Consider the following 27,906-nt stretch of genomic DNA (forward strand, 5'->3'; position numbering starts at 1 on the left):
TTCTAAATAAACAATCTCTTACCACAAAACTCATATCCTGATCTGGGGGTCCTGGGATCGAGTTCTGCTTTAGGCTCCCCAGAGGGAACCTGCTTCTCCCTCTGCCCATGTCTCTGCCTCGCTCTCTGTGTCTCTCACAAATAAATAAATGAAATCTTAAAAAAAAGTCACTCCTCCTCATCCTAACCTTTCAAGTGGTGTTTTTGATATACTTGAGTATTTCTTCCCTCAGCCTGTAACGACAGGCTGTATATTACAGTGTTTTACTTACATAATAATCATAGTTAACATTCCTTCAGAGGGAAATAAAGAATTTATGGGATTTTACCTTCTTTCATCCTGATCCATTTCACGTAGACTGTTGTCATTACTCACTCGTAGTAGACTACCAGTTAGGGAATCGGCCTCCTCAAAGCCTGGTTTAATCACAGATGCTTTTGATGCCCACTTTACATTTGTATCTTTCTTTATTTCCATGATAGACAAACCAGGATCATTACTTAAAACAAAAATCCAGTTAAAATATCCATTAGAAAGCCAATATTTTCTAATAATTTTACTGGTAAGGAATAAAAAATTTTTTTGGTAAACATCTGTTACCCATCTGAATTCATTTATTAATTCATAGAACAGTTATGAAGTGCAACCATATGCAAGGAAATACACATATACAATTATGATACAATGTCATTTGTGGGGACAAAACTGCCTGTGTAGGACCTGTGGAATCAAGTGCCATTCACCAAGGCACGGCGGATAAGTCTCATCTGCCCATGCATCGGGTAACAGGCATACGCACTACACTCCCAGCTATGGATCCAGCAAAAGCCCATAAATTGGCACCACCCTCACCCTCACAGCCACCATCTGGGAGCCCCTGGAAAACACTTAGATAATCACCCATGGGGGTAGAGAGTCTACGTGGAAAACCAGCTTTCCTGCAGAGAAGTTCTAGGACACCACCAGAGCAAAACAATCAGGTTTGGACACATGGGAGCGGTAGTCATTAAAGACTGGAGGAGGTGACTGCTACTTCAAAGGCAAAGACAGCAATGCAAAAGGATATGACAAAATCAAGGAAATATGACACCAACAAAGGATTACAATAATCTTCCTGTAATCAATCTCAGACATGTGAAGATCTGTAATTTATCCAAGAAAGATTTCAAAATCTCAGTCTTAAGGAAATTCAAGGAGCTACCAGAAAACACAAAAAGCCAACTCAGGAGTGCATGGGTGGGTCAGGCAATTAAATGTCTGACGCTTGATTTCATCTCAGGCTATGATCTCAGGGTCAGGAGATTGAGCCCTGCATCAGGCTTACACTCAGCACAGTGTCCCTCTCCCTCTGCTACTCCCCCCTAGCTCACATACTCTTTCTCTCGCTAAAATAAATGAATAAAATCTTTAAAAAACAGTTAATTCAATAAAATGAGGAATACACTACATAAACAACAACAAAAAAGAAGTTTAATGAACAGCTGCAAGGGCTTAGTTTAAGTGTCTGATTTGGTTTTGGCTCAGGTCATGATCTGAAGGTCGTGGAATCACCCCCAGGTCTGCTTGAGATCCTCTCTCCATCTCTTTCTCTCTCTCCCCACTTGCTCTTCCTTCCTTCCTTCCTTCCTTCCTTTCTTTCTTTCTTTCTTTCTTTCTTTCTTTCTTTCTTTCTCTCTCTCTCTCTCTCTCTCTCTCTCTCAAATGAATATATTTTTAAAAATAATTTTAAAGGGACAAAGAAAAAGAATTAGTTTTGGTAACTTGTGCATACTTTTAGCTTAGTATCTAATCCTAATACAAAAAGCTAGATTTACCAACAGAAAATTATATTTTTTTTTCATGGACTAAATGCATGCAAGAAAATATTATGAGCATATAGCTATGTAAATTTACAAAAAGACTGAATTTTCCCATAGGAGATTATCAATTGAGTAACTTTAGGGCACTGAAAACAAAAACAAAACCAGCAATTACTGTTTTAAAACTGCCATACACAGTTTTCCAGAGTGGCTGCACCAGTTCACATTCCCACCAACAGTGTAAGAGGGTTCCCTTTTCTCCGCATCCTCTCCAACATTTGTGGTTTCCTGCCTTGTTAATTTTCCCCATTCTCACTGGTGTGAGGTGGTATTTCATTGTGGTTTTGATTTGTATTTCCCTGATGGCAAGTGATGCAGAGCATTTTCTCATGTGCATGTTGGCCATGTCCATGTCTTCCTCTGTGAGATTTCTCTTCATGTCTTTTGCCCATTTCATGATTGGATTGTTTGTTTCTTCATTTGGGGAATATAAATAATAGTGAAAGGGAATATAAAGGAAGGGAAAAGAAATGTTGGGAAATATCAGGAAGGGAGACAGAACATAAAGACTCCTAACTCTGTGAAATGAACTAGGGGTGGTGGAAGGGGAGGAGAGGGGGTGTTGGAGGGGAATGGGTGACGGGCACTGAGGCGGACACTTGACGGGATGAGCAGTGGGTGTTTTTCTGTATGTTGGTAAATTGAACACCAATAAAAATTAATTAAAAAATAATAAATAAATAAATAAATAAATAAAACTGCCATACAGCTAACTCTTCTAGTTAAATAACATCCAAAAAAGATGGATCTTCCTGAAAGCAAGTATTAAACAATTCTTCTTGACCCAAATTTCAGAAGTAAATCTGTAATTATGGATATGAAATAGCTTTCATTTTGAAAACAGTTGATAGAAGCAACTTTTAAATAGAAAACAACTGGTTAAAGACACCTGAAAGTTATGTTGGTGGGGGAATGCTAACATGCAGCCATGGTAACGAGAACCCATCAGAACCAGTTTTAAATGTTTGTAATGATCAATGCCATCTGTCCTCACTCACCAGCCAACCAATGTCAGCTTCTCCCTCCTGAGGTATAGCCAGTGTGGGACAAAATCACTCCAATACGCATGCCTTGAGTGCCAACCAATCAACAACAGTCTTACCCAAATTACCATGGTGCTTCAGATGATGACAAATCACTTAATTCTCTGAAAGTCTCCCAAGTCTTAAACTCCACTTTTCCTGAAACTGTATATAGAAAGTGAAGACTACTCTGTCAGAAAAGACTGTAAGTGGCCAGCATAGCTCCCTCTTATTAGTCAGCAGTAAATTTCAATTTCACCTTTATATTTCAGATATTGAGGGCTCATATCCCCTGGCAAAAATGTTTAAAGTCCTATAATAATTTACCACCACATTTCATTTTCCTTAATGAAACATAAATGAAGTTTGCTCTTCCTTTGTTCCATTCTACTATAATTAAAACTAACATAAATACCAGTAAAAGAATAAGTAGCAAGTAACCACAATATTAGGCCCAAATAATCCACAAAATGCAGATAACGGACAGGTTAAATCGTCAGAATGGACCCATGCCAACCATTTTTTCTGTTTGAGAATTGGTATTATGTTAAAAACAATACACACGGTTTAGTTAAACTCCATTCACTCAACAAACATTTATTGCATAGCACTATATATGCTAGAATGTTCTCTAAGCACTGAGGACACGGCCATGAACAGAAAAAAAACCCTACTCACGAGGAAAGTAAACATAGTAACAATAAACTACCTAGGCAAACTACACAGTATGAGAGGAGAAAAACTAAAGCAGAGAAATCAAATTTCGACATGTTGTAGCAAAAGGAGTGGTCGAAATACTAGTCAGGATAAACCAAGAAGGGCCTTGCTGAGAAAATGACCTTGAAGCAAAAACCAGGAAGAAAAAGAGGGAGCGAGGAGTAAGCCATGAGGATACCTGAGAGAAAAGCACTGCACAGAGAGTTTATAGCAAGTACAGAGGTATGCCTGAAGTGTTTATAATGAGGGTGGGGGGTAAGAATAGTGAGAAATTCAAGTGTGGCTGAACAGAAGGAAAGGGATAGAAAATAGTTCAAATCAGAGAGACAGAAGGAGGAAAGGATAGGGAGGGACCCGAGATGAACAAGTCACATAAGGCCTTGTAGGTATTAGAAAGAACTTGAGTGAATGGGAGGCCATTAGGTTTTGAGCAGAGGAGGACATAATCTGACTTATGTTTGAATAGATCCACTGTGTTTAGAATTAATGGAAAGTGAATTTTTGAAGATTATATAATATGAAGTCACTATTGAAAAATTTGATGTGGTGCATGTTGAAATATATGCTCTTTAAAAAGGAAGAATAAGGGGCACTTGGTTGGCTCAGTCGGTAAAGCGTCTGCTTTTGGCTCAGGTCATAACCCTGGAGTCCTGGGATCAGCCCCACTTCAGGCTCCCCGCTTCTCCCTCTGCCTCTGCCGCTCCCTGCATTCACACACACTCTCTCTCTCTCTCTCAAATAATCTTAAAAACATTTTTGAAGGAAAAATATTAGCCTGTATGCAAAGTGCATGAAAAAGAAGATTCACTGCATTAACAACCTCTTGGTTTATAGCATAGGGATCAAATGTTTATACAGAATATGGGACAAGTTGCCATGTGAAATCTCTTCGTAATAATATTCAGATCAATTTGAGAGTCCAACATTTGAGCACTGTAAGGTAGAGTGCCAGTGTAGCAGGTAACTTCCTTTTGCAACTCAGCAGATATTAAAAGTATTCTAAAGTTTCTGTAAGACATCAAACCAAACACTTTAAATATACTTTGGGGGATCCCTGGGTGGCTCAGCGGTTTAGCACCTGCCTCCAGCCCAGGGTGTGATCCTGGAGTCCCGGGATCGAGTCCCACATCAGGCTCCCTGCATGGAGCCTGCTTCTCCCTCTCCCTCTGCCTGTGTCTCTGCCTCTCTCTCTCTCTATCTCTCTGTGTGTCTCTCATGAATAAATAAAAATAAAATTTAAATATATATATATATATATATATATATATATATATATATACTTTGTTAAACAATCAAAACCCTGCAGACCTAAATTCATTTTCTCAGATAGTTACATGCTGCATCATTTTATAGGTGTGAAAACTTACTTCCTTAGGGATGGAGAGTTAGACTCCCTCCAAGTTTTTGATAGATAATCTGAACATATATATGTAACATGCTTATGTAAGTATTCTTAATATATTTGTCATATTGTATATATATAATAATATATAATAAATGTTCTTATAATATGTGTGTCTAAGTGTTCACACAAGTCATGTTTTCCTATAGGATCTACTCCTGGCAATGAAGCCGTTGGAATATAGGGACAGCATATGTGAAATTTCAAATGCACTGCTACATCACTCTTCAGAAAGGATTTGTCAATTTTCTTTCTCTCTCTCTCTTTTAAAGATTTTTATTTATTCATTCAGGAGAGACACAGAGTGAGGCAGAGACATGGGCAGACGGAGAAGCAGGCTCCTCATGGGAAGCCTGATGCAGGACTTGATCCCAGGATCCTGAGATCACAACCTGAGCCAAAGGCAGACGTTCAACCACTGAGCCACTCAGGTGCAACGGATTTGACAATTTTCACCTAACAAGTGTATGAGAATGACTTTTGCCTCACATTTGCTAACCTAGGTTATTTTTTTTAATTAAATATTTATCACTATGCCTGCAAAAAAAAAATTGATACCTTACCAGTCTTTGCCTTTTTCTGTTTAGCACCCTGGGTGGAATATCTCTACTAAAAATATAAAATGTGTTAATCATGAACATTAGCTCCAAACAATTTGTTTTATAGAAAAATAATAATTATCTATTGTTTAAATATTGCTATAGGCTTACCTATCAGAATCTTCATTCTGCGTAGTAGGAAACAGGTGGTAATCAGTTTTTCCACTCTTTCTTTGTTGAATTAGTCCAGCAGCAGGAACAGGAACAGGAACAGCAGCAGCAGCAGCAGCAGCAGCAGCAGCAGCATATATGTTTTCTGCTCCTTCCATTTTACTACTCTCGTGCTGCTTCCTTTCTTTTCCAGTCTTGAATGGAAATTTGATACTGTTACAACTTTATTCACTAAAAAGAACTTTTTTCATTAAGTGTATCATTTGACTCTTAGTTTATAATTTTAATCAATAAAACTATCTTGCGCTTAACTTTATCATTACATGTAATTGCAATTTTTGGAAATTCTGCTTCATTTCTGTTGGAATAGAACAACATAATTTTCCAGAATTCCAAAAAGCACTTTCTTAATTTTGTGTTCATATCCACCTAACATTCCCAACTTCACCCCATCTGACCAGCAGATACAAAGGAATAAAAAGACACAAAAATCTGTCCTCTCGTCTTTACCATCTGGATTTTGCTTACACTGACAGATTTAAAGGATGTGACATTGTGATGCTCCAGGAACAAAGAGGAAGCTTTCCATTTCTGCACTGAACTATTCTTTCCCCAACTGCCTTTTATAATTCTTTTTTCATTTGGATCCCAGGGCTATCAAAAAAGTCACAGTGTTCATTAAAATATGTGAACCAAAGTTCACCACAACATAAAAGGAGCAGAGCAAAACTGAGATTAGTGTAGAATTTTGGGAAATGAGTAATGCTCCCCAAATTTCACATTCCATAACCACAACATTTTATAGCTAGAGGGTATAAAAGTAATTATCAACTTTAATCCCATTTTCTATTGATAATGGGAATAAAACCAAAAAAGGTTACATGATTTGTCCAAAGTTCCTAAAGTGGCATTACCTAGCATCAAAGAGATGATACAATTCCTTAATGCTAAATCAAATAAATGACCCAACAAGTTTATTAATCAGCTATGCTAAAAGTGTGACTTTGGCACAGTAATTTAATACCTTAATTGGGGATGAGGCGCTTAGCTAATTTTTATTTTAAAGGAGGACATCTCTAGATTTTGTTTATTTTTCACCTCAAACATCAGTTTTCTCCCTTAGAGTCAAATACTGAAGGTTTGCTGAAAATCTATGCTACCTACATGATAAAAGTCGTACGTGCCAAAATATATCATACTTTATTAAACAAGATGTAAAGATTTGACTCAACAAAAACATCTGAGAATGGTGATTAAACAAACACATATATGTGTATACACACACACACACACACACACACACGCACACACACATGTGGGCACCTGGGTGGCTCGGTCAGTTAAACATCTGCCTTTGGCTCAGGTCATGATCCCCGGGATCTGGGATCAAGACCCGTGCATCAGGCTTCCTGCTCTGCCGGGAGCGTGCTTCTCCCTTTCCCTCCTACAGCTGCTCCCCTGTTCGTTTTCTCTCTCTCAGTGTGAAATAAAATCTAAAAAAAAAAAATTTTTTTTTTTTTTTTAACGTGGAGGAGATGCCTGAGTGGCACAGTTAGTTGGGCCTCCAGCTCTTGATTGAAGTTCAGGTCATGATCATGGGATTGAGCCCCGCTTCAGGCTCCACGCTCACTGGGGAGTTTGCTTCTCTCCCTTTCTCTCTCCCTCTACCCTTCACCCTGCTCACACACTCAAATAAATAAGTAAATAAATAAGTAAGTAAGTAAGTAAGTAAATAAATAAATAAATAAATCCTAAAAGAAAAAAGGAGTCTGTTTTTAAAACATGGGAGAAAAAAACTGGTGATAATGCAAATATTTGTTCTTAAAAATATCTCAAAAAGTGGTCGTGTTGGAATTTGAAGTTCCAAGAGTTTGAGGAAAGCAGAGAAGACTACACATACTGAAGCAATAAACAGAAGCAATAAATAGATTGGTTTAGATGAAATATTTGTTTATATCCCTTCCCTTAGTTATTGCTTCTTTTCCATTTTATGTATTCATTTATTTTAAAGACGTTATTTATTTATTCATCAGGGACACACACACAGAGAATCAGAGACACAGGCAGAGGGGGAAGCAGGCTCCATGCAGGGAACCTGATGTGGGACTCAATCCCAGATCACGGGATCATACCCTGAGCCAAAGGCAGACACTCAACAGGTGAGCCACCCACCCAGGCATCCCAACTTCTTTTCCATTTTATTGTTTATGGAAGTGCAACTTATATTTAAGCCAATAGATAAAAATCTTAGATATTATGATACATTTTTTAAACATCTATGTATTTTAGAGAACAAGACTGATAGCATGAGAGAGGCACAGCGAGAGAGAGAAACTCAAGCAGACTCCATGCTGAGCACAGAGCCTGATGTGGGGCTCCTCTTCACAACCCTGACATTACAACCCAAGCCAAAAACAAGACTAGGACTCTCAACTGACCGTGCCCCCCAGGCACCCCAAGATAATCGCATTTTAAAGCAATTTTCTCTACGGTTATTCTGGTTCATGAGGTCACAGGGTGCATAGCGAAAAGAGCTTTCCAGTTCACACGCCACTTGCGAAACTGAAAGAAACTTAAGGAACACAAATCTTAGGTTTTCCTGCATTCCTATCATTTAGATAGCAGAAATAATCTATTTCCGAACACAATTGTATATTGAGATGACCCCATTTTATACATGAGCTTTTTTCTTAAGTGGAAAATCAAAATGGCTCAGATAATTGACAAAGACAAAAAAAATCAAAAGAGCAGCAGCAAAGTGAATCTCCCTACCTCTTCTTGAAGTTCAACTTTCTCTTTTTCCAAAGCCAGTTTTTCTTGTAACATGCCTTTCTCATTCTTAAACCTTTGCAGATTTTGCATATCTTGCTGTAATTCTTCTTTTTGATATACTTTTGATGTTCTGAAAGGACGTGGTGAAGAACTCACATTTTCTAATGCAGGTTCCGTACTTTTATAGTTATCAGTACTGTCATTATCTGCATATAATGGCTTCTGGAAAGAGTCTGGTATTGGTTTTGTTTTCTTGTAAGTGTTTGTAATAGCAGAAGTATCATGCCTTTTCTTCTGAATCATATGTTTCGCCACATTGGAGTGGGCAGGCCGCAAATCCAAAAGGCTTTCTGGGTCACTATACGGAGGGATATATCCAGTGTCTAATTTGCTATTGGTGGTATTTTGGTTCAAACTTTTGGCCATCTGCATGTCAAACTCTTGGTCTTCTTTCACTTCAGATGTAACTAGTGGGTTCCTTACTTTATTTTCTGGATCGCTATCAAGACTCTCATTTTTGTTAAAAACATGCTCACCTGGTTTGTTATCATTTTCATGGGAAGAAAGCTTAGAAGATGACTGGCAAGCATAGTCCAGGGACCCAGAGTATGAATGAGAGAGAATAGCATTGTCGAGACTAGGCTCTTTTTGTTCAGGAAAGGCCTGAGGTACTACAGAGACAGACACTCCAAATTCATCTTTTTCCTCACGATCAAGTGTAACTTTTGTCACATTAGGAGGCATTTCCTTGAAGTCTGCTTCTTTAGAATTACCACGTAGTCGTTCTAACTTAGGATGAGTAATAATTCCGTACTTTTTACAAGTTTTACCAATCTTCTGCTTTAACTCTCTGCTCATGCGTTTCACATTTTTCCAATCTAATTTGCCTTGTTTCATCTGTATCTCCTCATACTCCTCGTGCACACGACGATGTTCTGAATGTACAGATCTATCACTCTGTCTATCACATTCCATATTCATTTCTGGTTCTCGAGCCATATTTTGCAGTTGCACAAGTGGAATGTTAACTTGCTTCATTTGGCTTTCAGATGTCTTTTCAGCCAGGATACATGTTTGTAAAATAACTTTATCCTTAGGTAATCAAATACGGGCAAAGAAAAATAGAAAATAATTAAAATTTAGTTATTAGCTGTTCCTAAGTCACTGGATTATTAACTAAGAAGTGAGGACAGAAGAAAAGCATAAATCCATTCACTTATATTTTGTCAGGTTTTTCTTAACTAAACAACTCAATACAGTTACATCTACCAAAAAATGAATCAGATGATTTTTAATGTTACAAACCTAAAAACACTTTATTCCCTTGTATCTTAAACAGTGAGCCCCAACAATGCATTTCAGGAGTTTTTACAAGTTTGAAACCTAGATAATAGGCAAACTACACTTTTGGGGGGCAAATATCAATTAACATCAATCAAAGAAAAATAAATTCCTATATTTTAATTTAAATTATATACTATGATAGTGTTAGACATCGCTATAGATTATCTGCTTGTATCCAGCTCTAATATATTGTAATGTCCACTGAGAGCGCATAAGAAAAATATTAATAATATGGATTTCCTGTGCTGAAATAACTGAAAGAGTTATTGTTTATAATCCAACTACAAAGGTCCCATCCTGGAAGGTGTGATTCTACAATAGGCGACCGTGCTGATTTCATGACCCCATTCTCTCAAGTCAACTACACAGAGATCACAAAGCACAATACATCTTTAATCTTGGCATTTGTAACTGGAAATAGAGAACTGGACACTTTGAACCACTGAGAATAATCCCTCCTTGTACATGAGTCTAAGTCAGTAGTCATCATTGTTATACTGCTCATAATTTCAACTGCTTAAACATGACTCAATATTTGATGCTACCTTCTTTATCATGTAAAGAAGTTACAAAAATGGAAGAAGCAAAGAATATTTAGAATTATTTTGGTCTCAAAAGAATTTTTTTTGCCTAAATTCCAAGGATGAAGTTTAGCTAAACTTAGGTTACTAAAAATTACAACATTTTAAGTTTTGTAACTCGTAAAATTTTATAAAAACTAAATATTAAATTATACTCTATTGATTTCAATATATCCACTCAAAGAGTTTCACTTGAACCATGTAGTATTAGAAAAGCAGGGAAAACAATATGAAATCATAAATTTAAAGTTTTACATACCTGGGGGTGGTTATTTTCACTTTTATCAGGTCTTTCTTGCTCTTGCTTTTGCTCTGATGCCACTTCTAAGTCTGGTTCTGACGAAAAATCTATATATTTAGTTAAAATGGACTACTTAGAAAGGTTAGATAAAAGCTATTACCTCTATAAAAATAGAAAACATCATTTATCACTGAAGAGTTTAAATTCATCTTTAGCTGAATATTTAAGAAATACTTCTAATTATCTAAAATTTCAACAAACCATTTAAGAAATACTAAACGTCACCAGGTTAAAGGCACACAAACATCTCCAAGATTCATTCACAAATTCATCCACTAACATCCATGAACAAAACAATCAGAAACAAAACAAAAGTTTAAAATTCAGTAGAAACATATAAAATCACAAGAGATTATTCTCTACTTTGTAACAGTACCTCTTAAACAACACCTTAAGCTTCAACACAACATTATTCATCATTTCCAAAATTATTAGTACTTTTCATGTCTGTATCAGTGTATATCCTCTGGGATACACTGGACATACATCCTGTGGGTGTATGTGCCCAATAAGTAAAGGTTTCTGAAATTATTTTCCTCTACTACTTCACAAATTTCCTTGCATCTTTTAGGACTCAGACTGCTGTGTAAAGTCATCCTTGATTATGGCTATCCTTTCTCAGATAAAAATGTATCTCTTTCTTTGGGGTTACCTTAATACCTTACAGCTTTTTCTAGTGCACCTTCACCACCTGAACTGTAAACTACTTCTTTATGTATCTAGTTCTTTTGCTCCTACACTGTAGGGGACAATCTCGACGAGAGAGAGAGAGAGAGAGAGAGAGAGAATCTTGAGCGGGCTCCACCCCCAGTGCTGAGCTCCACCCGGGGCTCCATCTCACAAGTCTGAGATAAGATCGGAACTGAAATCAAGAGCTGGACACTCAACCGAATGAACCGCTCAGGCATCCCTGTAGGGGACAATCTCTTAAATCATCTTTCAGTCTTTATGTTACTTAGTACTTATAAAAGTAAACAGTCTTTATGTCACTTAGTACTACTCACTGAGTTCCCACTAAGTGATAGATAGGGGACCGGGTTTAAAGAAGCATATAGATGTAAGGTGTCAGGAATAGCTTTCCTAGACATAATGCCTAAACTGAGACTGCAACAGTGACGTCAGACAGATTCAAAAGGATTAAAGGGCAGAAAATGGGGAGAGCATGCAAGGCTGTAGTAAGACAAGGGAGAGAAGCACACAACAGGGTAAATATTTGTCTAAAATAGAGAGATCACAGAGGAAGACATCACTAGCAGTTCAGGATACCAGAGATAAGGGCGGACGGTATAAAGGGCTAAAGATGAAGACTTAGGCAGAAGTCAAGATTATGAAAGCTTTGTATGTAATTTTAAGATGCCTGGACATAAATATGTTTTCAACAGTGGTTCACGGTCGTATATGCATTTGAGACAGATCACTCTACATACTGTGGGGAGGGATGAGTGTGAGGGGCACTGTGATCAAAGACAGGAGATGAATTAGAAGGTAGTAATGCAAAACAAAGATGATACACACCTCAACTGACTGAATGGTTCCAGAAATACTCAGAATATAAAATCATCAGGGCTCAGGACAGAATAAATCTGTATTAAGTGAATCAACAACAATGCTGGCATCAAGGGAAAAGAGATATAATTTTACATGAACTGTTTTATGTTGCTTGCATGTACTTTGTAACTGGTTTTGTTTTACATTTTCCTGTGGTACAGGAGCCTACAGGTGTTTTCTTTTTAAAGTCCTGTTTCTTGGATCTACCAAGCTCACAAAGAAGTAACAGCAAACAAGTCACTTGCATAGATCAATAAATTTGGATTTACAGCCTATACTCACTACTCCTGGAGATAACTGAAAATCTTTAGAAAATGAGTTAATCTAGAAGAAAGAAAACAACAAAACTACAGGAGTGAAAAAATATTATATGATATGTTAGTACAGACGTGATCATATGACTGATAAAGGACACTGGATTAACTGATACATTAAGTAGAACACATGTTAGATGTGGTTAATCAACTGAACATCTTAGTAGAATTAGAACTGACTTTCCATATATTCTTTTTAAATGATATTTGATACTTAAAACCAATATTCCTTAGGAACTCTTTACTCATTTAAAATAATGAAACAGCACCTGGGTTGTTCAGCCAGGTAAGTATCCAACTCTTGATTTCAGCTTGGGTCATGATCTCAGGGTTGTGAGAGACTGAGTCCTGCAGTGGGCTCCGTGCTGAGTGTGGGTCCTGCTTGGGATTCTCTTTCTCCTTCTGCCCACCCCTCCCTCCTTACTTTCTGACACTCTCTAAAAAAGTAAAATAAAAATAATCAAACAAGGAGATGGACTATGCCTACATAGCTGAGAAGAGGACACTATGTAGCAAATTCTCAATGATTCCAATTACTGCTGGGAAAGTCAACTCCAAAATAAAGTCAAAGAGAATATAGGAAATATTTTAATATTCTGTTTGGGAAGGTGCTTTTGTTTGTTACAGTGAATATAGTGTGACCAATACTTATGAATTTAGAGCTATAAAAATAAAGCTAAGAAACTATGTTGTGAGTAAACAATCTTTACATCTCTACCTAGTTTTCCCAACTGGTCCCCAAATTCTAAATCTAATCCCGCTACCCACACTCAAGTGAAAGCTGAACACGAGCCTAAAAGAAATTATTTTCTCCTAATTCTCTTTCTTATTTATATGTGGCTTTGGTTAGAGGAAGAATGCAAAAATGTCTTGCTGAAAGATGCTCTGTTTGGTGGCAGGTTGCATGAAAGGAGTAAACACAAAGTAAATCTTACCACAAAATTATTTTTGAAAAATCAGAACTATGGTGAAATCATGAGGACGCTGAACTCTCTCTGATTCTTTATCTTTTTTGCTCTCTCTGTTTTCTAGTAGCAGTGATTCACACAGGCCATGGAGCACAGAATTCTCTAACTGAAACACAGCTCCAATATTAATATTTTATCTATTAAGGTCGTCTGTCCAAATTCTGTGGATGCTGACTCATTTTTGATCATTGGTTGTGATACAAATGGGCATTTATTATCAACTTTCAAATCCCCAGTTCTTTGACAAGTCTCATTACTGAGGGACAAACTAGAATCACAATCAGAAAAATCTGAAAACAAAGTTTCCTTTATTATAATGTAAATAACAATACAAACTTAACAAAATTGTACAAATTCTTTTGTTGGAGAAACAGCCACAAGTCCTGCTCCTCTCCCAGATGCACTACTTACTACTCATTCGTAGCTAATTATATTTTACGTGTCCTGTACTTGGCATTCACACAGATGAATTTAACTCTCTCATTTTCTCTTTTTTATTCTCTAGTATTACACAGTTTAATTCACTCACCAAGCTCTATTACATATTCTATATTCCATAAAAGCTCTGTCCATTAATAATAAAGAGTCTTCAAGGTCTGAATGTTTTTAGTAACAAAACTGATGTCTAATCATTTATTTTATGTTTAAATATGCATTTTGTGTTCTAAAGACATGAGTTTTAAAAAACTTGTGATGAATGGTACTACTTTAATAATAATGAGATGGTCTCTCCTCAATGCACCAACATCCTCAGAATTTAATTTTTGGACAAATATCATATTTATATGAGAAATCAGAGACTTGGGTAATATAATCCTTTCCATGTAAAAACAAAATAAGTCTCAGTCCACACTGAGATCCAAAAACTACAGCGCCATGAAACAGAAAATGAATATATAACAAAACTATTGTCCCTTTATAAACAAGATTGGTCTGATTTAAACCTCTTTAAGACAAGGGAAACAAAAAAGGAAGAAATGCAGAAATGAAACTTTAATGCCCATTTCATCACAAGGGCCCCTTTATCATTTTGCATCCATGAACCCTGTACATGGTTTAAATTAGTTCTCCCATGTCATCTGAGAATCCCCAGAGTCCAAAGATCCATCGATTCACAAAATCCAAGAGGTGAAAACGATCTTCACAATTGTACTAAATGCTAGTTGCCATTTTCACTCTCATTTTCTTATTAAGTGTACAATAAAGTTTTCTAAAGATAAAATGTGTGATAGCATCGCAACTCGCATGATCAGTGGATCACAGCTCTAATGGCTAACAACATGAGATTGTGTATCCTTGTGTTTTAAATGTTTTAATTTCTAAGATTGTAAATATCAACAGATATAACCCACTTAAGCAGACGTTCTTTGGAATTGTCAATAATTTTTGAACAGTGGAAAAGGACCCTAGGCTGAAAAGGTTCAGAATTACTTTTTTAAAAGATTGTGTCTACCAAATATTAAGATACAACTAATTCCGTCCCACATTTCTAATAATCAAAGTCACCATACACACACACAATCGGAACAAGTGTTTGGCTTAAAATGATCACTATAACAACACAAACATGAAATGAAGTTTTAACTTCATTTAACACAACTGACATGTTAGCAAGTGAAGCTTTACTCTGGGTAAAAGTCAGAATTCAAATAAGTATGGTGAACACCGGAAAAATCTTAGAGTCTAATAATTAACTTCTGGGAACCCCTTAGAAGTAAAGGAATTCCAAACCGGGGACATTAGGATTTCAAAACTTAAAAGTTGAAACTTGAACTAAAGCTTACATTTTTTAAAATCTCTTTTTCTTATGCTTGTAAATATCTTTTGTTCAAACGTGGATATCAGCAATGACATCTACCTTATTTATGTCACATCCTTCGATTAAATTTGTCTCACATAACACACACACACAAAGAAGAATTTGGTATAAGACGATGGGCATTTCAATAGTTTAGTGCACATCTTTCCACTTTCCAAATTTTCCAATTTCCAAGCTTTCCAAATTTGAACTGTAAAATTTACCTGATCTGGGTGTTTGTTTATCACTCGTTGTGACTGCTTCAGTAGGAACAGAATCTTTCACTTTAGTGGGAGACTGGATGGGTATTGAAACAATATGATTAGAACAATGTACATTTCATACAGTCTGTAGTTAAAAATTCAAAATGAAAATACAAAAGCTTTACCTCCCAGTGACGAAGATCTTTTCTAGGAGAATCTAAAACACAAAAGGGACATGTAGTTAATTATACGTAAATATGAAAGCCAACTATACATTCGTGCAGTTAGGATTAAGCTGAATCCTCATGCTTGGCTTTCAAAGTGATTACATTAGGCTTTGGTCTTGATTCTAGAGACAGGAAGGTGGATTAAGACAGCAACAAGACAGAAATAGGAACCCGTTATAAATACTATAAAAAATAGAAATATATGTTCAACATAACATGCAGTTAGGATTCCAAAAGTAAGATGATGTTTCAAATGAAATGACTAAAACAGAAATCACTAAATGTTGCACATATACTAACGTGAACATGCTGATTGACGGGGGAGAAAAGCAATCTTTAATCAGAGGAACAAATGATGACTCTGAGAGGATAAACGTGAAAGCTGATGGCAGAATGCAACAGCACATCCTGACTGCAGTACAGCAGAATCATCGATACCATTCTACTACAAGTATTTGCCATGTTCTTCAATTTGTCCCGCAATTTAGGCAGTACGCACTTATGATGAATGCATAATTTATTGAATGCGTAATTTATTTGTCACCAAAAACAGTGTTATGAATTGATCAGCCTGGTTATACTTGTAGGGTAATAGTCAATAAAAGTATTCATTTTTGTCTATACCCATGTGGGCAACTGGCATGCCTACATTTCTTGTATCCTCTAGTTTAGCCATGTTAAACTTTCTTGACCCACGCACGCAAGAAGGTATATAAAACACGTCTAAGAAATAATGTATAAGAAGCTTTCAATATGGAACCATGACTACTACCAAAATGAAAAAAATCAATTTAATTGCCACCGAATTTTTAGATACTAAAAATCTTTTGTATTTCAAAATCAGTGTCATAGTTATTGATAGTAACAATTTTAGCATTTAAGGAATGGACCCTATGATTTCTTTACTTTCCAAAATTAGTTTGATTTGGTAGACTATGTCAGTCTTGAAAAGGTTTCTTTGAAACAGCTATCATCCCCCAAAATGAGCTATCTGAAAAAAAGAACACCCATGCTTCCATATTCAAATTAGTCTCATTTGAATAATGAATATCAAAGCAACATATATCTTTGAGGTCCAATAGATTTGAGGAAGATGAATGGTGGCTATGTTTTATCCCAAGTCTAGCACTCCATTTGCTCTCAGTATTCTTGGTGGAGCAGCTGTGATCTAATCTGTTTCAGTAGAAATAAACTCAAGGTTTCTATAAAGTGAGTTCTCGGGCAGCCCCGGTGGACCAAGGGTTGGTGCCACCATCGGCCCAGGGTGTGATGCTGGAGACCCAGGATCCGGTCCCACGTCGGGATCCCTGTATGGAGCCTGCTTCTGCCTCTGCCTGTGTCTCTGCCTCTCTCTCTCTATGTCTCTCATAAAAAAAAAAAAAAAAAGTGAATTCTCTAGAGTTTCCTCACCAACTCCAAAATTTCCTAGCTAAGGCTTCTTTCATTTTTCCCTCTTTCCCTTCACTATGCCCTGTCTTCAAAAGTAATTTCTGGGGGCACCTGGGTGGCCCCAGTCAGTTGGGAGTCTAGCTCTTGATTTCAGCTCAGTTCATCATCTTGGGGTCCTGGGATTAAGTCCCATGGTGGGCTCCTCAATCAGCAGGGAGTCTGCTTAAGGACTCTCTCTCTCTCTCTCTCCCTTTGCCCCCTCCCTGCTCGCTCACTCTCTAACATAAATAAATCTTTTTAAAAAGTAATTTGTGATCTATGGTCTTGATTTTTTTTTTTTTTGCTTTTACAACCGTTTTTATGGATTTTCTCCACCACTTCTTTCCTCTTTGTTTAGCAATAGTATCTTACATCTATACCTTCTATTTCTGTATCTCCTTGCTCCCCTCTGGTTATAAACATGTTCAGAAATAAAAACAAAATAATTCTTTTTCTTGACCTTGTTATGTCTTGAACTATCCAACAGATATTCCAGATTTCTCTACAGGAAAGTCTATACCCATGCTACTGAGCACATGACCCAAGGACCACAGACACGGCCATGACCTGAGAGGTCAAAATGCAGATTCCAGACCTGATGTTCAGTGTGCATTTTTAACAAGGTCTCGGGCGATTCCCTACAATTTGAGAAATCCTGGGTCATACTGAACGCTGCCGCTGTATTCCTTTACCTTAACCTTCTAGGATCAAGCCTCAAGTTCATCACTATCAATTCTGAAAGTGAAGACGTATTAAAAGTCATAAATGTTCTAACGGACTTTTTATCAGGACTAAAGCTTCCCTGATCTCCACCTAATTGACCCTGCTCTCTTTTTCCTTTTTTCCTTCCAATTCTTTTTTTTTTTTTTTTGCACGAAATGATACTAACTTACGAAGTACCACCATTTCATATGACATAGAGGTACACATATCTATTTATTTAAAAGACGTTTTCATTTATTTGACACAGAGAGAGCGTGCACAAGCAGGCAGAGCAGCAGACAAAGGGAGAGGGAAAAGCAGGCTCCCAGCTCAGCACGGCTCCATCCCAGGTCCCGGCGATCATGGCCCAAGCCAAAAGCAGACCTTCAATTGACTGAGCCACCCAGGCACCCCTAACATACATACATTTATAGCTGACTAGGACATAGCTCTGCATAATCAGCTAGGTCAATCCATAATGTCTCCCCAACAGCGAGAAAAACTGGTAAGAGTGGGAAAATTTTGGTATACTACTCTGACAAGTTTGGGTACTGGAAGCTCACCTGATATCCCCACATTTCAAATAATTTGCTCCTCCTTTTATTTTTTTAAAGATTTTATTTATTTATTCACGAGAGACACAGAAAGACACACAGAGAGAGAGAGAGACAGAGAGAGACAGAGACACAGGCAGAAGGAGAAGCAGGCTCCATGCAGGGAACCTGATGTGGGACTTGATCCCGGAACTCCAGGATCATGCCCTGGGCTGAAGGCAGGCACCAAAACTGAACTACCCAGGGATCCCCTGCTCTTCCTCCTAAAAAAATTCTTTCATTTGACCACCTTCCACTATAAAGCGTTGCTTATTTTCCTCCATTTACTCCCTGCACTCTCAGCCATTCTCATCATTCCCTCTTTGCTCTTTTCCAGCTATTTCCAGGCATTCCTTAGGTCTTGGAATACCTGGAAATGGAACCAGTAATTTAGCTCCTCTAGCCATACTCTCAATTTAATCTGCAGCTGACACCTGATAAAATATAGAACTCACCTCCTTTTCTCACCTTTCTCCTTTCTATGCATGTAATCGGTGATTTTCTTTGGAAATTAGGATACATGAGAATTTCTGTTTTAAATGAACATCTGTCAAATGACTTTTTATAAAATACAATTCTTACCTTCTACTTGTTCATTGAATATACTTTTCCCTTGTTGATCTGCAGCTCCAGGTAAACAATCAACAGATTTCTTTGGAAGTCTTGCAGAAATACTCTGTTAAAATTAACATCAATAATGAGTTGCATAAAGATTTCCAAATCCTTTTCTAAGAAAATATTCAAATGTTCTACTTTAATCGCAATCAGACATACAAATAAGAAAAGCATGTATTGAAAATCAACACATTTAAAAACCTCATCTATGCTCTCTCAATTACGTGCACCTTTTCATCTTCATTTGGCCATTAACTCTAACTGAACATGGAAGGCCAGAGTAAATATTTTCACAGACAAGAAGACTGACTTATACATACATTTCAACAAGGAAATAACAAAACACCTAACTCTACTTTGTATTCTCCACCAGGATACAAGGACAGTAAAACTATTGAAACAAATTCTTTAATAAGTACATTTGCTATAAATTTAAACTGTTCCTAATGGCAGAAAGATTTTTAGCCTTAAAATAAGATACTTGGCATGATAAGAAACCTCGGAGTACATCATGTTGAGTATAAACAGAACACTGTGGTAGCTGCTGCTTCATTTAGATAAACAAAGGCTTGGAATTTTCATTGGTAGGAAAAAATGGTTGAACGAAATGGCAAAGTAGGAAGAAAAACTTTTCTTGAAATTATGTTTAAATAATAGCAAAAGATTTTAGATATAGGTATGAAATGCTTCAAGAAGTATAGTAAGCTTTCAGAAGGGAAGAATAAGAACATTCATTGAGGGCAACCCTGCTGGGACCCCTCTCACTCCTAAGAGCTTTCTCTGTATCTTTACTGAATAAACTTCTTTCATTTTACTCACACACACAAAAAGAACATTTACTGATTAATCACCTAAAAGGTACCAGGCATTTGTTTTAGTACACACACTTTCTTTTCTACACACAAAAATAACAATGATTATAACAATGGAGTGGGTCTTCCTGCTTCCTGGTCATTTCTAAGACATTAGAGTAAAAGGAACAGATGTGCTCCATGGTCTCTCTGTCCAGAATGTCCTTCTCCATCCAAGACATTCTTGCGACTGGTCATTCCCACCCTTCACTTGGCAGCTCTGGCCACACTCAGAGAGATCTTTCCTCACTACCAAAATTCCACTCCCATTCTCATCCCCATCCTAACTACAAACGCCTCCAATATTCCCTAAACTAACATTTCCTTTTTTTTTTTTTTTTTTTTACATGAAATGCTTACAGTGACTTATAATGGATCAGAGTTTCCTTATTTTTCTGCTCCTACCACTACAACCTGTACAGCCTGGTCATAGTTAGTATTCAGTAACATAAATGTATTTAAGGTCGAAACACTGAAAATCCTCTCACTGAGGGAGTGCCTGGGTGGCTCAGTCAGTTGAGCATCTAAATCTTGATTTCAACTCAGGCCATGGGTCTCAGGGTCGTGAGATCGAACCCCACATTGGGCTCTGTGTTGAGCATGAAGCAAAGTTAGGATTCTCTCTCTCCCTCTCCCTCAGCCCCTGCTCCTCCCCACCCGCTCACATGTGTGTGTGCTCTCTCTCTCTCTCTCTCTCTCTCTCTAAAACATAATCATCATCCTCATCTCACTGAGAAGGTCTAAGTACCAAATCACTATACTGTCAGCCCTTGAAGAATGCAAGGGCTGAGGGTGTTGATGGCCACACAGTCAAATATCTACAAATGAGTTTTGATTCCCCCAAAACTTTGCTACTCATCTCTTATTTCCTACTTTAAGAGCAATTAGACTTAAAAATAGGAAACGTATATATGAAAAATCAAAACATTTCAATAAAAGACTCATATATATGCTATCGAGATCTAAGCTACTTCTTAACCCTCATTTGGCCACTGACTGTAAACTGAGCATGGAAAGTCAAGTAAATTATCACCTGATGTTGACCTTACCAATAACGTAAAGGCAATGAACAAGCTTTGTATATTATATGTACTATACACTGTATCCTTAAAATATAAAGAAAAGGTTCTTAAGAAAATCATAAGGAAGATAAAATATATTAAGAAAATACTTATCGAGAAGCATCTGTCAGTGGACACACAGTTCAAGCCCATCTTGCTCAAGGGCCAACTGTACACCTACACAATGTCTCTAATCACAGGCTACTGAAACTTAACATCCCCCAAATTAGAAATCCACCTGTCCACTCTAACTTTCCCATTCTTTTCTTAACACTTGCCGTTTTACTGTCCTTCAGAAATCTTCACATTTAAAAACCATGCCCTCGGGATCCCTGGGTGGCGCAACGGTTTGGCGCCTGTCTTTGGCCCAGGGCGCGATCCCGGAGACCCGGGATCGAATCCCACATAGGGCTCCCGGTGCATGGAGCCTGCTTCTCCCTATGCCTGTGTCTCTGCCTCTCTCTCTCTCTCTCTCTCTCTCTCTCTCTCTCTCTCTCTCTGTGACTATCATAAATAAATAAAATAAATAAATAAATAAATAAATAAATAAATAAATAAATTTTAAAAAGAAAAAAAAATTTAAAAACCATGCCCTCTATATTTAGTAAGTCACTCAAATACTGCTGTGATCATTTTTTGTCTCAAGACAAAAATTTCTAGAGCATTCTTTACAGCTCACAAAGTGGGTGATCACCTTTGTTACCACATTTGGTCATGACACACACCCTAGATGTAGGTATTAGTATCATTTTTATGAATGAGGTCACTGACATTCAAACAGGTTAACCAAGTTTTTCTGAGATCCCACAGCAAGTAAGTGACAGAACCAGGATGGTAGCACATCTTTTGACTTCAAATACAGTGCCCACACCATTGTAGAACAGCTGCCTCTACTAAGAGATAGGACCTTTTTACCTTCTTCCATAGGTGTCACTGTAAAATAGGTCATCATTACTTTATACTATGTTACTATAAATAGGGCAGCCACAAATATACTCAATGCATGCTATTTTAACTATCCAAAATGTTTTTACCTTTTAAAGTACCACTAAATCATGGGGGCCTTGATGGCTGAGTCAGTTCTGGGATCAAGCCCCAAGTCATCAGCCTCCCTGCTCAGTGGGGAGCCTGCTTCTTCCTCTCCCTTTGCCCCTTCCCCCGCTCATGCACGTGCACTCTCTCTCAAATAAATAAATAAATGAATGAAAAAATAAATAAATAAATAAATAAATTCTTTACAATAATAAATGAACAACATACCACTAAACCACATTGTTATTATACTCCCACTGCTCCTTGTAGATCTATCTGACAATCCAAATATAATACTTCTAGGGTGCCTGGATATCTCCGTTGGTTGAGCATCCAATACTTGGTATCACCTCATGTCATGATCTCACGGTCATGGAATCAAGCCCTGTGATGGGCTCTGCACTCAGACTGGAGTCTGCTTCAGATTCTGTCTCCGCTCCCTCCCACTTAACTCTCTCAATAAATAAATAAATACATAAAAACTTTTAATAAATCTTTATATATAGTTAATATATAAATTATGATACTATACATTATGCATAATACACAAACACTATATAAATGTGTTTTATATATAACATAGAATATGGAAATTATAATCTATAAGATACACATATATGCTAATAAATTTAATGTATAAACATAATATATATGATTTATATTCTAAAAAACTATAATCCAAACTCTGTCTAGATCACATTAGAAGTTTTGCACATCCATACACACCACAGAATCATACATTTCACCATAGGTTGACCTAGAGTTTTTCTTTAGCTTTTTAGATAACTTTAAAACCCAAACTTGGGATATCTGGGTGGCTCAGTGATTGAGCATCTGTCTTCAGCTCTGGACGTGATCCCAGAGTCCTGGGATCGGGTTCCGCGTGGGGCTCCCCGTGCTGATCCTGCCTCTCCCTCTGCCTGTGTCTCTGCCTCTCTGTGTGTCTCTCATGAGTAAATGGATGAAATATAGAAAAAAAAAAGATTCCTTAACACAATTTTAAAAAAGATTTTATTTATTCATGAGAAACCCACACACACAGAGAGAGAGGCAGAGACACAGGCAGAGGGAGAAGCAGGCTCCCCATAGGGACCCCAATGTGGGACTCAATCCCTGGACCCTGGGACTGTGCCTGGAGCAGAAAGCAGATGCTCAACCACTGAGCCAAATAAAAGAGGGAGTCTGCCTTATATGCTACTAGGGGGACAGATGGACAAAAATAAATAAGAACAGGAGAGGAACATTCTCTAGTTCTAGAAGTGGAGTGAATAAAGTTCAGTGAAGGCACAAGGAGACAAAAGTTGTATATGGGAAGCTCAGGAAATGCTGCAAAGATAAGGCTTGTATCTTGAAAGACAAAGTATACAAGAAGTGTGTGAAGGGCATTCTAGCAAAGGTAGAATAATCAAAAGGATGAAGTAGGAAATAACATAGTAAGTGACAATAGCTCAGAATGTGGCAAAACGAGGACACAATTATTGGGAATGGGATAAGGAGATATAATTGGAAAATCAGGACTGAACTGCAAAAGACAGGAGTCATGCTAAGATATGAACTTTCTCCGTCAGGTATTGGGGAATCCACTAAATAAGCAGAGGAATTACATCATCACATAGATATTTTAGAAACGTCACTCTAGTACCAATGTAAAGATGAACATAAAGGAACCAAAAGAGAAGAGTATTTCAAAATTATAGATGAGAAAGTGAATTATGGTAATAAGATGTGAAAAATCGTAAGCAGGTAAAGATACTGTATGTGGTGGAGTGACTGGATGTGGTTTTTATTTTAAGATTTATTTATTTACTTTTGGAGAGAATGAGAGTGTGTGTGCCCATGCAGAGGGAGGGACAGAGGAAGAGGAAGAGAATCCTCAAGCAGCCTCTCCACTCTGCACAGAGCCAGACACAGGGCTCAATACCTGGACCATGAGATCATGACCTGAGCCAACATTAAGAGTCAGATGCTTAACCAAGGGAGCCACCCCAGTCACCTGGATGTGATGTCACCTAATTTTAGGGAAGTTTAGAGTCCAGGATTGTTTTTCTGCTGCAGTGTTCCAATGGTGCTTTATATTAGGGTGGGGAAAACAAATGACAAAGCAGATTTAAAAGTCAGGAAGAGGAAAGAGTCAGAAATAATGTCTTCCGTCTGGGACTTCATCAAATCTGAAGCACCCGGGGGACTTATTAAGAAAGTTTTAGATAAATACATTAGGAGTAGAAAAAAATGACAATACTCAGGAAAACCACATGATGTTAAAAAGTCATCTATAAAACATACTAACCTGATATAATTAATGTCAACCTACACAAAACTCTGAAACTTTCAAAATATAAATAGAAGGGGGGGGGAACCATGGGATTCAGTACTTCACTTATATACTTCAACATTACTTCTAGAACAGAAAAAAATACTTTTTTTATTTTTATTTTTTTTTAGAAAAAATACTTTTATTAATATACACAAGTAATGAGTACCTGGATGGCTCAGTTGGCTAAGCATCCAACTCTTGATTTCGGCTCAGGTCATGATGTCAGGATTGTGACATTGAGATTTACATCAGACTCCACGCTCAGCAGGGATTCTGCTTCTCTCCTTCTCTCTGCCCCTCCCCCCACTTCTGAGATAAATAAATCTTTAGAAAAATGCATATATACGTGGGCATGTATTCATTTCTGCAACGAATAGCACTTTTAAGGTAAATACTGAATCCCAGGTCTCCAGGATCAGGTCCTGGACTGAAGGTGGCGCTAAACCATTGAGCCACCCAGGCTGCCACACTATTCCTTATTAAAAATGAAACTTAAAAGCTAAGACTAAGTTGTAGAAGAGAAATATTTTAGGGATTACAGTATTTTAAGGCACTTTATGAGAAAAACATAAAACCCACTTTAAAATTCACATGGTTTCTCATTCCACTGTGAATAGCAGTGGAATTAATAGCTTTAATTCCCTATCTACACATATAGGATGGTACTTAAAGGCTGGGGAAAGAATCTAATATTAAAATATTAATAATCATGATCATCCAAATTAAAGTTTTAAAGTCTCCAAAGTCATGAATGATTATCAAGCAGGACACAATATTCCATATTCACGGGAGAGAAGAAAAGCCCTTAAACAATCAAATCACCTGTATATCTGAGTTTCAGATAGGAAAGAATTCACAGGTTAAATTTAACAATTTTTGGCAGCACCGGGCTGGCTCACTCACAGGAGTGTGTGACTCGTGATCTCAGCATCTGAGTTTAAGCCCAGCATTGGGTATAGAGATTACTTAAAAAAAAATTTAATCTAAAAAATACAAAACAGCGAGTGAAGCCGAGGGGAGCCCACAGCTCCCGAGAAGGCGAGGGGTGTGCGTGCGTCCGCCTCTCCCCGCGCCCTCCCTCGCGGCCTGCGACACCGGGGCCGGGTCCGCCACCGCCTGCCTGGGTGGCCTGGCGGGAGCTCGCGCCCTGCCCTCGGGGTCGGCGCCGCCGCCCCTCCCCCTCGTCCCATCCCGGCGCTGCGGTCAGTCCCGCCCCTCCGGCGCCCACAGCCCGGGCCCATATGCCGCCGCGGCGGCGGGGGCGGGGATCGCTTGGGACTCCCCTTCACAGGGTGGGCGTCCCCGCCGCCTCCCCGCCCCAGGAAGCAGAACGTGATGAACACGGTGAAGGGAAAGGCACTGGAAGTGGCTGAGTACCTGACCCAGGTCCTCAAGGAATCAAAATGTAAGGAAACCGGTGTTATCACCCCAGAAGAGATAACTTTCAAATAATCCTGAAAACCTACCAATTCGGTCGGAGATTTAAAGAGAGAACTGAAGTGACACAGTGAGAAACCTCTGCCCTTCTATCCAGTACAACTTGCTTATGCCCACTCTGCACTGAGCAAAATGACTAGAAGGAAAAACTCACCTAAAAAGAAAGAATCAGAAACATTCCTCTCCCCCACAGTGTTACAAAATTCGAATTACAATTCAATGTCAGAAAGCCAATAAAGAAGCACAATTATAAAGCTACTGGTGGCTCAAGATAAAAAGCATAAAGGATTCAAGAGACTTCATGACTGCAGAATTTCGATCTCATCAGGCCGAAATTAAAAATGAATTAAATGAGATGCAGTCCAAACTGGAGGTCCTGACGACGGATAACGATATAGAAGAATGTGTGAGTGACAGAGAAGACAAGTTGATGGGATCCCTGGGTGACGCAGAGGTTTGGCGCCTGCCTTTGGCCCAGGGCGAGATCCTGGAGACCCGAGATCCAATCCCACGTCGGGCTCCTGGTGTGTGGAGCCTGCTTCTCCCTCTGCCTGTGTCTCTGCCCCCCTCTCTCTCTCTGTGTGTGTGTAACTATCATAAATAAATAAAAATTAAAAAAGAAAAGACAAGTTGATGCCAAGGAAGGAAATGGAGGAAAAAAGAGAAAAACAAAAGATCATGAGGACAGGTTAAGGAAAATAAATGACACCCACAGAAGGAAAAATCGACATGTAATTGGGGTTCCAGAGGGTGCCAAAAGGGACAGAGGTCTAGAAAGTGTGTTTGAACAAAACCTAGCTGAGAAGTTCCCTAACTTGGGGAGGGAAACAGGCATTCAGATCCAGGAGATAGAGAGATCACCACCTAAAATCAATAAAACCTGCACAACACCTTGACATTTAATAGTGAAGCTTGCAAATTCCAAAGATAAAGAGAAGATCCTTAAAGCAGCAAGACACAAGAGATCCCTAACCTGTATGGGGAGAAGTCTTAGTAATAACAGGAGACCTCTCCACAGAGACCTGGCAGGCCAGAAAGGGCTGGCAGGATACAGTCATGGTCCTGAATGAGAAGAACATGCAGCCGACAATACTCTATCCCCATCAAGGCTCCCATTCACAATAGAAGGAGAGATAAAGAGCTTCCAAGATAGGCAGGAACTGAAAGAATATGTGACCAGGAAAGCAGCTCTGCAAGAAATATTAAGGAGGATTCTGTAAAAGAAAGAGTAAGTCCAAGGAAACAATCCATAAAAGCAGAGACTGAACAGGTATCATGATGACACTAAACTTGCATCTTTCAATAGTAACTCTGAACGTGAATGGGCTTAATAACCCCATCAAAAGATGCAGGGTTTCAGACCGGATAAAAGAGCAAGACCGATCGATTTGCTGTCTACAAGAGACTCATTTTAGACCTAAGGACACCGACAGCCTGAAAATAAAAGGTTGAAGAACCATTTAACATTCAAAAGGTCCTCAAAAGAAAGCAGGGGTAGCCATCCTTATATCAGCTAAAGTAAAGTTTATCCCAAAGACTGTAGTGAGAGATGAAGAGGGACACTATATCATACTAAAAGGATCTCTCCAAAAAGAGGACCTAACAATCATGATATTTATGCCCTGAATGCGGGAGCTGCCAAGTATATCACTCAAGTAATAATGAAAGTTCAGACATACTTAGATATTAGTACACTTATGTGTGGAGACTTGACTATAGTCCTTTCTGCAATCGACAGATCTTCTAAGAACAACATCTCCAAAGAAACAAGTGCTTTAAATGGTACACTGGACCAGATGGATTTCACAGATATTTACAGAACTTGACATCCAGACGAAACTGAATACACATTCTTCTAAAGTGCACATGGAACTTTCTCCAGAATAGGCCACATACTGGGTCACAAATCAGGTCTTAACCGATACCAAAAGACTGGGATTGTCCCCTGCATATTTTCAGACCATAATGCTTTGAAATTAGAACTAAACCACAAGAAGAAATATGGAAGGATTTCAAACACGTGAGAGGAAATGACCATCCTGCTAAACGATGAAAGGGTCAACCAGGAAAATAGAGTAGAATTAAAAAGATTCCTGGACACTAATGA

At 38.1% G+C, this 27,906-nt stretch overlaps 1 protein-coding gene across 1 annotated transcript in view; it reads right to left on the reverse strand.

Annotated features, from left to right (window-relative positions):
- The window catches only part of LOC112912790 (uncharacterized), a 143,780-nt gene that overhangs the window by 54,826 nt on the left and 61,048 nt on the right, over window positions 1–27,906 (reverse strand). The window contains exons 16-22 of the mRNA XM_072742372.1: window positions 19,072–19,165; window positions 15,725–15,756; window positions 15,561–15,633; window positions 10,667–10,755; window positions 8,483–9,574; window positions 5,711–5,904; window positions 329–499 (exon numbers count right to left, since the gene is read on the reverse strand). Coding sequence (XP_072598473.1) covers window positions 329–499; window positions 5,711–5,904; window positions 8,483–9,574; window positions 10,667–10,755; window positions 15,561–15,633; window positions 15,725–15,756; window positions 19,072–19,165 — 1,745 coding nt within the window. The remainder of the gene's footprint in view (window positions 1–328; window positions 500–5,710; window positions 5,905–8,482; window positions 9,575–10,666; window positions 10,756–15,560; window positions 15,634–15,724; window positions 15,757–19,071; window positions 19,166–27,906) is intronic.

Source organism: Vulpes vulpes, chromosome 2 (genome assembly GCF_048418805.1).
Source record: "Vulpes vulpes isolate BD-2025 chromosome 2, VulVul3, whole genome shotgun sequence".
Taxonomy (NCBI): domain Eukaryota; kingdom Metazoa; phylum Chordata; class Mammalia; order Carnivora; family Canidae; genus Vulpes; species Vulpes vulpes.